The sequence below is a fragment of the Hypanus sabinus genome, chromosome 1 (genome assembly GCF_030144855.1).
Source record: "Hypanus sabinus isolate sHypSab1 chromosome 1, sHypSab1.hap1, whole genome shotgun sequence".
Taxonomy (NCBI): domain Eukaryota; kingdom Metazoa; phylum Chordata; class Chondrichthyes; order Myliobatiformes; family Dasyatidae; genus Hypanus; species Hypanus sabinus.
Genome location: NC_082706.1, coordinates 11,447,905 through 11,460,195, shown reverse-complemented (window position 1 = coordinate 11,460,195; position 12,291 = coordinate 11,447,905). Strand labels below are relative to the sequence as shown.

Sequence of the window (12,291 nt, the reverse complement as noted above, 5' to 3'; positions counted from 1 at the left end):
TTCATTCGTTAGGTGCAATGTCATATGACATCATCATTATGTGCCGTGTTGTATGACGTTAGTGATCATGGTCTTTCTGTGTCCATGATAGTTCTTGGCAAATTTTTCTCCAACAGTGGTTTGCCATTGCCTTCTTCTGGGCAGTGTCTTTACAAAGTGGGTGGCCCCAACCATTATTGGTACTCTTCAGAGATTGTCTGCCTGGCATCAGTGGTCACATAACCAGGACTTGTGATCTGCACCAGCTGCTCATATGACCATCCATCACCTGCTCCCATAACTTCATGTGACCCTGATTTTGTGGGGGGGGGGGGCTAAGCAGGTGCTACACCTTGCCCAAGGGTGACCTTGAGGCTAGCGAAGGGAAGGGGCACCTTATACCTCATTTGGTAGAGGTACATCTCCACCTAGTTTGATTAATATTCATTAAAGTTGCTCTGATCATCATGCCTTTACACTCAGAAAAATCTGTCCAGTGGAGTAAGTTAGTTGTATTTTCATTCTGCAGCTGCTTTCTCTGTGTACCTTCCGCCACACCAAACTTGTAATAGCGATTCAAATGTTATCTGTAGCGAGCTGTTCAGATGTTGTACCCGTAGTTCAAGTTCGCACATAGTTATAATCAGTGGATTAGATCTCTTTGTCTCTTCCCCCAGCATCATTGGTAACCATATTTCCCTGCAGATGTGGCAAATTTCTGTTCTAACCCATTGGCCATTTGCAACAATGTCTGGTCGAAGTTCTGGCTATTATTGATCTTGACAAATGCGGCTGAGTGACGCGCACTTGGAGACCCAGGCTGCACTGCGGTCCGCCGGGTCGGCAGGGGGCGCCTGGCGCCTGATCCCCCGATTCCCCCCCCCCCTTGGAGACCCAGGCTGCATTGCATTCCGCCGGGTCGGCAGGGGGCGCCAGGCGCCCGATCTCCCTTGGAGACCCAGGCTGCATTGCGGTCCGCCGGGTCGGCAGGGGGCGCCGGGCGCCGACGGCGAGGCTTCGTGGTGGGTATAGACTTCTGGAAGGTTCGGCTATTAGGTTTCGGGCCGTGGCCATGGGTCGGAGCCGGAGCAGGTCGCCGCGGAGGGGTGAGTGTGAGGCTCGGGGGATGGTGGTGGGTTTCGGTTTCCCCCAGTGCCGGCGAGGTTGGAAGGGCAGGGGCGTTCGGCATGTCGAGTCGGTGCTCTGTCGAAGGGAATCATCATCCCTCCGACTCCCGACCCTCGCACTGGGACGAGTTACAGTAAAATGGATAACCCACCGACACGCTCGCCTCAGGGGGTGGCAACCGAGGGTCCAGGGGCAACGTGCAGACTTCAAAATCCTATTTTCCCCACTGTCCACCTTTCCTACCAGCCCCTCACGCCTTCCTTCCACACCGTGCCCTACCGACTCCTCCACATCCCTCCCCACCCTTGCCAGTCCCCTCCCCGTCCCTCCCCCCTCCTCCACCCTCCCCCCTCCTCCACCCTCCCCCCTCCTCCACCCTCCCCCATCCGCTCCCCCTCCCCCATCCCTCCCTCCTCCACCCTTCCCCATCCCTCCCTCCCTCCCTCCTCCACCCTTCCCCATCCCTCCCTCCCTCCCTCCCTCCCTCCTCCACCCTTCCCCATCCCTCCCTCCCTCCTCCACCCTTCCCCATCCCTCCCTCCCTCCCTCCTCCACCCTTCCCCATCCCTCCCTCCCTCCCTCCTCCACCCTTCCCCATCCCTCCCTCCCTCCCTCCCTCCCTCCACCCTTCCCCATCCCTCCCTCCTCCACCCTTCCCCATCTCTCCCTCCCTCCTCCACCCTTCCCCATCTCTCCCTCCCTCCTCCACCCTTCCCCATCGCTCCCTCCCTCCTCCACCCTTCCCCATCCCTCCCTCCCTCCTCCACCCTTCCCCATCCCTCCCTCCCTCCTCCACCCTTCCCCATCTCCCTCCCTCCTCCACTCTTCCCCATCTCCCTCCCTCCTCCACTCTTCCCCATCTCCCCCTTCCTCCTCCACCCTTCCCCATTCCTAGCTCCTCTTTCTCTCACTCCTCTACCCCATCTCCACCCCTCCCTCCCTCCACTCCTTCCCATCTCATACCCCTCACACATCCCTCCATCCCTCCTTTACCCAACTGTCCCCTCTGTGCCCTCCCCCACTGTCCCCAGTATTTTGTGTGTGTTTATCTACTTAAACCTTCAAGTGTGGTTTTTGTCACTTGAATCTCGGATGTTCAGTGTTCTCCCATCACACCTTGCAGGATTAACAAATTTGAACTCACCCAAAATTGACTTGTATTACACCATTACCCAACACTCCCTATTCTTGACCTTCAGCATCTGTTTGAAATTTCTCGTCTTTGTGTGAAGTCCTTGGGCCCTTTTTTCTCTCTTTTCTCTGTCCTTTAACCTTACAATCTCTACTATCTTTAACCAGTACAAGATCCAGCTCAATAGTTGATATAAAATTCAGAATGTGATTACTGCACGGAGAGCAGAGCGCGTAGTACTGGAGTAGTTTTGTTTCTGTGGTTTGAGAACGCAGAAGGTTAGTACCTGTTCATGACTTCTCCCCCCCCATTAAGGTATTTTTGAATAGTTCACCTGTTCCACTGGCAAAATTGTACCCAGTGTTGTCAACAAATTAAATTTACTTTCAGGTTTATGTCGTGTTGCCAGTGATTTGGATTATTTTAGAGTTCAGCCCACTTGCCATAGATCTGTATAAATTTGAGATTGTCCATGTAGTTCAAAGTAAATTTATTATCAAATTACATACAGTATATGTCACCGTATACAACACTGCGATTCTTTTACCTGTGGACATGTTCAACAGATCCAATGTAACTCTTGCTTCGGCTAGTGGCTTAATATAGGGGGTGATAGCACCCTCTCCTCCCCCCTCCCCCCCCGGTCCAGCCAAACTTAAGAAAATTCATTTGGGTCAATGCTGCGCGATGTGTCTCGTTACAAATCAGTATCACGAAATAACAAACAATACACAATATGTGATTAAACAATTGCACTTTATAATTTTTAATTTGACTATATGGTTAGTAAAGAAATCAGAAAAAAGGGGGCCATTCTCATGAAACAGTCTACTGTGCAATGTTGGAGCTCACTGATAAGGCCATTCGTCCACCATCGACCTCCTCCGATCGTCGCTGACCTTTGGACCCTCGCTCCAAGTCCACCCCATCCAAGGTCTACCAACTCTCCATTCACATCTTCTTTCCTCATCTCTCCCCAGCAAGAGACTGCAAATTCTCAGCTCCCAGACACACATGAAAGAACAACATCCCATTCATTGGCTAGCCTACTGTGTTACCTCTAGTCGTAATTCAAGCTTTGCTGCTACAGAGAAACCATTACCTCAGCAGTGGAACAGTACAGGGAAGCCAGTACATTAACAGTGAAACGTTACAGTGTATTACACCAATAACTATGATAGTATCAATGAAAGACTGCAACAACCAGTATGTGAAAGACAACAAATTGCAAATACAAAAAGCAAGAAAAATATTGGCAATAAATATTAAAAACATAAGGTGAATCCTTGAAAGTGAGTTCATCGGTTGTGGAAGCATTTCAATGATGGACAAGTGAAATTATCCCCTCTAGATCAAGAGCCTGATGGTTGAGGAGTGATAACTGTTTCTGAACATGGTGGTGTGTGTCCTGAGGCTCCTGTACCACCTTCATGATGGCAGTAGTGAAAAGAGAGAATGACCTGGGTGGTGGAGGTCTTTGATAGTTGCTGCTTTCCTGCAGCAATGCTGTGTGTAGCTGTGCTCAGTGATGGGGATGACTTTACCCAAGATGGACTGGGCTGTGTCCACTGCTTTTTGTAGGATTTTCTGTTCAAGAGCATTGGTGTTTCCATACCAGGCTGTGATGCAGCCAGTCAATATACTGTCCACCATGCATCTACAGAAGTTTGTCAAAATTTTGGATGCCGTGCCAAATCTTTGCAAACTTCTAAGTCTTCAAGGTAATTAAATTTACTCATTTAGCATTGTGGTTTGTGATTATTAATGGATGTATAATTTTTTTCTCTATGAAATCAGAGCGTCGGCGGTCAAGGTCAACATCCAGAGAAAGAGAGAGAGCCAGGCGACGTGAGCGATCCAGATCAAGAGAACGAGATAGAGAGCGCAGAAGGAGTCGTTCAAGATCACCTCACAGAAGGCGCTCAAGGTTCGTTTTGAACTTGATATGTACAGCATTTTGGCTATATTTGTGTAAATTGCTGAAAATAATTTTGTGCTTTCTGATGTACTATAGGTCTCCACGGCGGCATAGATCAAGTTCAGCATCTCCTTCAAGGCAGAAAGATCAGGAAACAAAAGAACATGAGATTTCAGGTAACTGATAGGGCAAACCATAAAAGTGCAAACTTATTAAAGTCTGATTTATTGATCTGATCTCCACCTTTGAATTGCCCAAATTTCATTTGTCTTCAAACAGTTAGTTAGTTTCTCAGCTCCATTTATTAGCCCAAGCAGTGGTGAAAAAATTGTGGCTTTTTTTTGCTAGCAAGTTGAATGTTAATGTAATTAGGCATGTAGTAATGTAGAGAGAATTTGTAATTTTATATAATAGCTTTGAGGAAGGTTGGAGTTGTGGGAACAATACCAATCATCAATGGGGCTAACGGACGAAACTTTAAAATTAAAAAACACTAAATTCTGGAAGTATTCACCAGGCAGACAGAACCATGGGTCTTGCCTTATGGTAGTAATTAAATTATATCCCCATGGAGTGGAAAACTGTTAGTATTTCAGGTCAATAATCTTTGATAGGGCAAACTTGGGGTTGTTTTCAAAGAGGGACTTTCTTATTTTAATTGTTGGTGGACTGTTGAATTTTGACCATCATCTCTCCTCTTAAGTGAGAGTGTAAACTTATTCACATTTTTTTTGGCAAGACTTTTGTGAAAGTGACACTGATCCTGTCTTTTAGCTTAAAGAGTGGGGAGGTTATTATCTGGCTGCTTTAAATAAGAAAAATCATCCAGGCTAGCTCATGTAACGGCTTCAACTGAAAGAGAACAGATAAAGATATCAGGTGAGAATAAGAATTGACTTGGTTCCGCATTCAGCTTTTCTGTCCTGACCACTTAGTGAGAGGTAGTTACTTCATCCTTTTCAATGATAACTTGTTGTAGAATTCCTCTTTCCTTTTCCTGAACATTTTAAGTATTCATTTAAGACTTCATCTTTGTTCTCTGATTTCACACACTTTGATCTCTAATGAGCCCTTCTCTTTCCTTGGTTACTCTCTTGCCTGTAACGTTCACGTTCCAAGCTTTGGGATCTTCTTAATTTTGTCTGCTGTGCTACTTCCTGACACCTTTTTGCTCTCATAATTTATAGATTAATTAACTACCCTGTACTTTCAGTGCTTCTGTTCGGCTTCTCCTGTTTTCAGTTACCTATACCTGCCAAAGCTACTTTGTTTCTTCAATCCATAAATAACTCTTAAATCGGTTCCTTGAGCTGTTGGCCTTGGCGTTCACCATTAACTGAAAATGTTGGTCCCAAATTCTCACTAATTTGAATGACTCCCACTAGTTGCAAATAGACAATTGGAGAAATCAGCTTTCCTTCAGTTCAGGTCCTTAATTTCAAGTCCATTCATATTCTTCATTCATTCAATCATTATCTGATGTGTCGTATATGGGCTATCGTGGTCTTGACCGTGATCCTTCTTGTTAAATTTTTCTGTAGTAGTGGTTTGCCATTGCCGCCTTCTGGGCAGTGTCCTTACGAGACAAGTGACCTCAGCCATTATCCTTTAGAGATTGTGTCCTTTGCATCAGCAGTCAGATAACTAGGACTTGTGATATGCATCAGCTGCTCATACAACCATCCACCACCTGCTCCCATGGCTTCATGTGATCCTGATCCGGGGGCTAAGCAGGTGTTTCACTTTGTCCAAGAGTGACCTGCAGGCTAAAGGAAAGAAGAAGCTCCTTGCATCTCCTTTGGTAGAGACTTATCTCTACCCTGCCACCAAAATATTTGCAATAACAACAGTAAAACTAGAAAAGTAATGGTATTGGTTATAGGTGTACAATTGGGAATTGCTTACACAAAATGTATATTTCTATTTAGAAGCAGATATGGAGGGGAAAACAGAGGAAGAAATTGAAATGTTAAAGTTGATGGGATTTGGTGCTTTTGACACTTCAAAGGTAAGTGGAAATGCTTCAATTCTTAACTTTTTTGGGTTGGATCAAGATTAAATTTAAAATTTAAATTAAAAATTAAATTGAGTTGGATGCGTTACATACAATATGGATCTACAGACCCGGCACTGTCACTGCATACCATTTCCAACAACTATAGTTCTGAGTAAACTAATCTTGAATCATGAATGTGAACTTGCCAAATTAGCGGAAGCAAAATAACAATAATGCACAACAATTAATACTAAAGAAGGACATATTTCAAGGAGCATATGGGTCTCTCCTGGGTTTTAAAAGATGCTAGTGATAATTCTCATACTTTTCTATAGTTTTCTCAGTTGAAGAAACATTCCTTTATATGGCCACATTATGTACTTTATGAAGAATAAGAAGGGTGTATCAGGAACTTACATGACACTCATTCCTGTAGTCAGGAGATATTTCTTACATGTACAGTACATTGAAACATTAAAGCATAGAGAAAAATGTGTAAATTTGTGTCAGCAGCCAACACAGTTATGGTTTCTGCTGGGGGTAGTCTGCAAATAATATCATGCTTCAAGTGCCATAATTAAGGATAGACTAAATACATTTCCAGTTTACCATAGAAAGGTGGCACAGACTTTTATGGTACATAATGCCTGAGAAATTTGATTGGATCTTTTGCAGAGGTAAATAACGGTGGATAATGTCATGGAATGAACCTTAGAGTAATACAGCATAGAAACAGGGTCTCAGACCAATTTGTCCATGTCTGTGTAGTGCCCATCTAAGTTGGTCCCATTTACCTAATAGTCCCCTAACCTTTTTGTATCCAATCACCTATACAAATCTCTTTGAATTGTTATAGACAATAGGTGCAGAAGTAGACCATTCGGCCCCTCGAGTCTGCACCGCCATTCTGAGATCATGGCTGATCATTCACTATCAATACCCAGTCCCTGCCTTGTCCCCATATCCCTTGATTCCCCTATCCATCAGATATCTATCTAGCTCCTTCTTGAAAGCATCCAGAGAATTGGCCTCCACCGTCTTCTGAGGCAGTGCATTCCACACCTCCACAACTCTCTGGGAGAAGAAGCTCTTCCTCAACTCTGTTTTAAATAACTGACCTCTTATTCTCAATCCATGCCCTCTGGTACTGGACTCTCCCAACATCTGGAACATATTTCCTGCCTCAATCCTAACAAATCCTTTAATTATCTTAAATGTTTCAATCAGATCCCCTCTCAATCTCCTCAATTCCAGCGTGTACAAGCCCAATCTCTCCAATCTCTCTGCGTAAGACAGCCCTGCCATCCCAGGAATCAACCTAGTGAATCTACGCTGCACTTCCTCAATTGCCAGAATGTCCTTCCTTAAACGTGGAGACCAAAACTGTACACAATATTCCAGGTTTGGTCTCACCAGGGCCCTGTACAAATGCAAAAGGACATCCTTGCTCTTGTGCTCAATTCCCCTTGTAACAAAGGCCAACATTCCATTTGCCCTCTTCACTGCCTGTTGCACTTGCTCATTCACTTTCATTGACTGGTGAACTAGGACTCCTAGGTCTCTTTGCATTTCCCCCTTACCTAACTCTACACCGTTCAGACAATACTCTGCCCCCTTGTTCCTGCTTCCAAAGTGGATAACTTCACATTTATTCACATTGAATGACATCTGCCAAGTATCTGCCCACTCACCCAGCCTATCCAAGTCTCCCTGTATTCTCCTAACGTCCTCTTCACATGTCACACTGACACCCAGTTTAGTATCGTCAGCAAACTTGCTGATATAGTTTTCAATGCCGTCATCTAAATCGTTGACATAAATCGTAAAGAGCTGTGGTCCCAATACAGAGCCCTGTGGTACCCGACTAGTCACCTCCAGCCAGTCCGAGAAACACCCATTCACTGCTACCCTTTGCTTTCTATCTGCCAACCAGTTTTCTATCCATGTTGAAACCCTGCCCCCAATGCCATGAGCTCTGATTTTACTCACCAATCTCCTATGTGGCACCTTATCGAATGCCTTCTGAAAATCTAGGTACACAACATCCACTGGCTTACCCTCGTCTAACATCCTTGTTACACCCTCAAAAAACTCCAACAGATTAGTCAAGCATGATTTGCCCTTGGTAAATCCATGCTGGCTCGGCTTAATCCTATTTCTGCCATCAAGATGTGCCACTATTTCGTCCTTAATAATGGACTCAAGCTTCTTCCCCACGACTGGCGTTAGGCTAACAGGGCGATAGTTCTCCGTTTTCTCCTTCCCTCCCTTCTTGAAAAGTGGGACAACATTAGCCACTCTCCAATCTTCAGGAACTGATCCTGAATCTAAGGAACATTGGAAAATGATTACCAATGCATCCGCAATTTCCTGAGCCACCTCTTTTAGAACCCTCGGATGCAGACCATCTGGACCCGGGGATTTATTAGCCTTCAGTCCTACCAGTCTGCTCATCACAGTTTCTTTCCTAATGTCAATCTGTCTCAATTCCTCTGATATCTTGGACCCTGGCCCATCCATACATCTGGGAGATTGTTTGTGTCCTCCCTGGTGAAGACAGATCTAAAGTACGCATTAAATTCTGTTGCCATTTCCCTGTTTCCCATAACAATTTCTCCCAATTCATTCTTCAAGAGGCCAACATTGTTCTTAACTATCTTCTTTCTCTTCACATAGCTAAAAAAGCTCTTGCTATCCCCTTTTATATTCCTGGCTAGACTCTCATACCTGATTTTTTCTCTCCGTATTGCTTTTTTAGTTAAGATATGCTGTTCCTTAAAACTTTCCCAATCATCTGTATTCCCACTCATCTTAGCCCTGTCATACTTCTTTTTACAATCCCTGACTTCCTTTGTCAACCACTGTGGCCCCTTCCCCCTCTTTGAATCCTTCCTTCTCATTGGAATGAACTGCTTTTGCATCTTTTGTATTATCCCCAAGAATATCTGCCACTGCTGATCCACTGTCTTTCCTGCCAGGGCATCCGCCCATTTAACTTTGGCCAGCTCTTCCCTCATGGCTCCATAGTCTCCTTTATTTAATTGCAACACTGACACCTCTGATCTGCCCTTATCCCTCTCAAATTGTAGATAAAAACTTATCATGTTATGATCACTACTTCCTTATTATCTGTTATTATCTGTCTTAATGGCTTTCTTTTGAAACTTATTCCTTATACACACTGCTTTCTGCATGATGAAATTATTACTTAGACCCTTTTCAAATCTCTTTACTCTCACCCTAAATCTATGTCCTCTGTCATGTGGAATGATACTCGGCCTCCTTGGGTTAAATTTCAAGAGATAAGAAAATCTTGGGATTGTTTGCTCTGGAATTTTAAAAAAATGTAATGGACAATGTGGTTGCAGTTTTCAAGCTTAAGAAAATTGAACAGATAAATAGTGAGAAGTTATTGGTTTGTAAAGCTTGAGCTGAGGTGAAATAGTCCAAATATTGGTGCCAGCTCTTTCAGGTGTGAAATTAGTAAACACTTTTACGTACAGGGTGGTAGATGTGTAGAACTCTTCCTGAAATGGTAATGGTGGCTGAGTTATGGTTAAATAAGAATTAATAATTTTAGTAGAAAGACAGATATGAAGTAATGTCTCAGATCTATCAAAGCCTCATTTAGTGTTGTCTTGAGTAGTCTGCTGATGCTTTTCCTGATACTTGACATTTAATGCCAATGACTGAAATTGTACCTTTGGGTTTTCAGTTCAATGAGAAACCATGAGTATTGAGAGAGTGGGAGAATGTGGATGTCTGAGTGGCAAGATGTTCAGATAGGCTTAATTTAGTACAGATTCCTGATTACATATCTGAACAGATGCCAAGTCATTATCCAAAAAATTTCAGTTGAAGATAGATAGTAGAATGAATTAGTGCAGGGAGTACTGTTGACATAAATGCTTTGGAGTCTGGATTTCTGAATATCATTTCAAAATAGTGGATAATGCCAAAGTTTTAAATATATGATGATCCAGGCAAAAGTTCACATGAGTGATTAGACCTTGGAACATCTTACTAGTTGGAATAGTTAAAATGAACAGAATGGTATATTTAATAGGAACCGGATCAGGAAAAAAAGAAAGAAAAGCATTTTGCGATACTTCAGTCAAGCAATTCCAAAGAGAGAATGATGTTGAGGTTTGGAATAGGTATCTGTATCTGAACTGACTGATATGTCATTAGGCTTCTGTACTGTGCATTCTGTGTAAGACCATTGGACTGGCTTTGGCCATCATTCTCACACCTTGATCTGTTTTCATACCCATACATCTTGCTTCCTGTGGATCCAAGAAATCTGCAGGCCCTGCTACAACTGCCAAGCAGTAAAGCAAAGCAGTCTGCATGCAACAACTAAGCGCTCTAATAGATTTAGAAACCCCATTGCAGAACTTGCTGTCTCTATGTGAAATGTCAAAGTTTTTGGAGATATCGTTTAGGAGACTATGGTGAATATTAAATACATGTTATACTGCTGTTTGATGATAGAGGGAATGAATGTAAGGGATTCTGATCAGGTTGGCTGTTTACACTGCTGGTGCAGATGATATATTAAAAATACTAGCTAACTAATTTGAGGCTTGTACAAAATAATCAGTGTGAATGTAAAAAATGCTTTTAGTCCCAAAGACATACAAGTTGTGGTAAGACTGGAGTATCTCAGGCAGTGCTAGGGCTATTGCTTCTTTACTTAGTATATAATACATAAATCAATATATCCAGGCAATCCCTGGGTTAGGTAAGGGCTCCATTCCTGAGAATTGTCCTTTAGTCAATTTCTCCATTAGTCAGAAACATCCATTTTTTGTTGCCATGTTGTATTGCTGTACATGTACTTGCTATAATTTCACCTTATGACTCGTCATCCTAACGCCACCCATAACTAAGATATGGAATATTTGCTGTATCAAGTCATTAACAAATATCAGGAAACAACATCATTATTACTTCAAAAATGCTTTAAAATGAATGGGAAATTTTGTATAAAATTAAATTTCCATTATGAGCTAATTTATAACCTAGGGAGCCCCTGTGTGTGGGATACAGAGTAAAATTCCAAACTTAAAAGTTTCTGATTATAATTGTGTTAATTAACTTGCTTTGAAATCAGACAGCTTCCCCACTGTAGAACACTTGTGCTCAAGAATTAGCTGCAAAATTGTCCAGTGCAGTTATTACACTAACAACCAGAGACGGGTAAGAATAATTGCAGTGATTTAACAATGTGGTTCTAGGGCGATTAATGATGAGCACATCCCAATAAACATAATTTTAAATATACCTAAATGTTTAGCAATGTAAATTGTAACCTAAAAGCGTTGTGCACTTGCAACCCAAATCCTTAACAGATTAAATGATAACCTTAATCTTTTACATTGGCCATTAATTAATGTGCAATGTTTGTAGGCACGTGGTAGCTATGTAATTTTTTTCTATATTGGGAATCCCTAATTATGCAGCAGGCAGCTGCTGGTATTCTTCATGGGCAGTATAGCCCAAAATGAAGAATTCAGTAGGGTCTCCTATCTCAACAAAAATAAAATCACCTTCCAATAGATAGTAATAAGACTGCACACTACTGTTTAATTTTTTCTTTCTTCAAACCAGCTGTACTGCTTCAGTGGTCCGTGACTGCGAGACACTAAAGTAAAAGCTGGAAATGCTGGAAAAAACTTGGCAGGTAAGGCAGCATTTGTGGAAAGAACAACAGAGTAAATGTCAAAGACCATTCATCAGATTTCCAGCATCTGCAGTTACTCAGTTATTGTAAGGTGCTATTTTGGCACTGGTTAAATTGGACATAAATCTGTTGGATCTTGCTCAGCTGGACATTGTATGAAGCCTTCTAGCCACCCAGATCACAATTTGCGATTGTGTACTCTGATTTGTGGTCTGATTTTTGTTTTGCAGGGAAAGAAAGTGGAGGGTTCGGTTAATGCTTATGCTGTTAATGTACAGCAGAAAAGAAAATATCGGTGAGTATATAGAATAGTTAGAATATGTATAAAGGCAGTGGCCATTTTATTGGGTACTACCTGAACATATCCTATGTAAATTCGTGATCTTTTGCTCCTATAGCCCATCTACTTCAAGGTTCAATGTGGTGTTCATCCAGAGATGCTCTTCTGCACA

General features: G+C 42.8%; 1 protein-coding gene across 1 annotated transcript in view; it reads left to right on the top strand.

Moving 5' to 3' along the window:
• The first annotated feature begins 925 nt into the window (after positions 1-925).
• snrnp27 (small nuclear ribonucleoprotein 27 (U4/U6.U5)) overlaps positions 926-12,291 on the top strand; it is a 29,010-nt gene continuing 17,644 nt past the window's right edge. Inside the window, exons 1-5 of the mRNA XM_059964525.1 lie at positions 926-1,085; positions 4,037-4,166; positions 4,254-4,333; positions 6,086-6,165; positions 12,070-12,134. Coding sequence (XP_059820508.1) covers positions 1,052-1,085; positions 4,037-4,166; positions 4,254-4,333; positions 6,086-6,165; positions 12,070-12,134 — 389 coding nt within the window. The 5' untranslated portion in view covers positions 926-1,051. The remainder of the gene's footprint in view (positions 1,086-4,036; positions 4,167-4,253; positions 4,334-6,085; positions 6,166-12,069; positions 12,135-12,291) is intronic.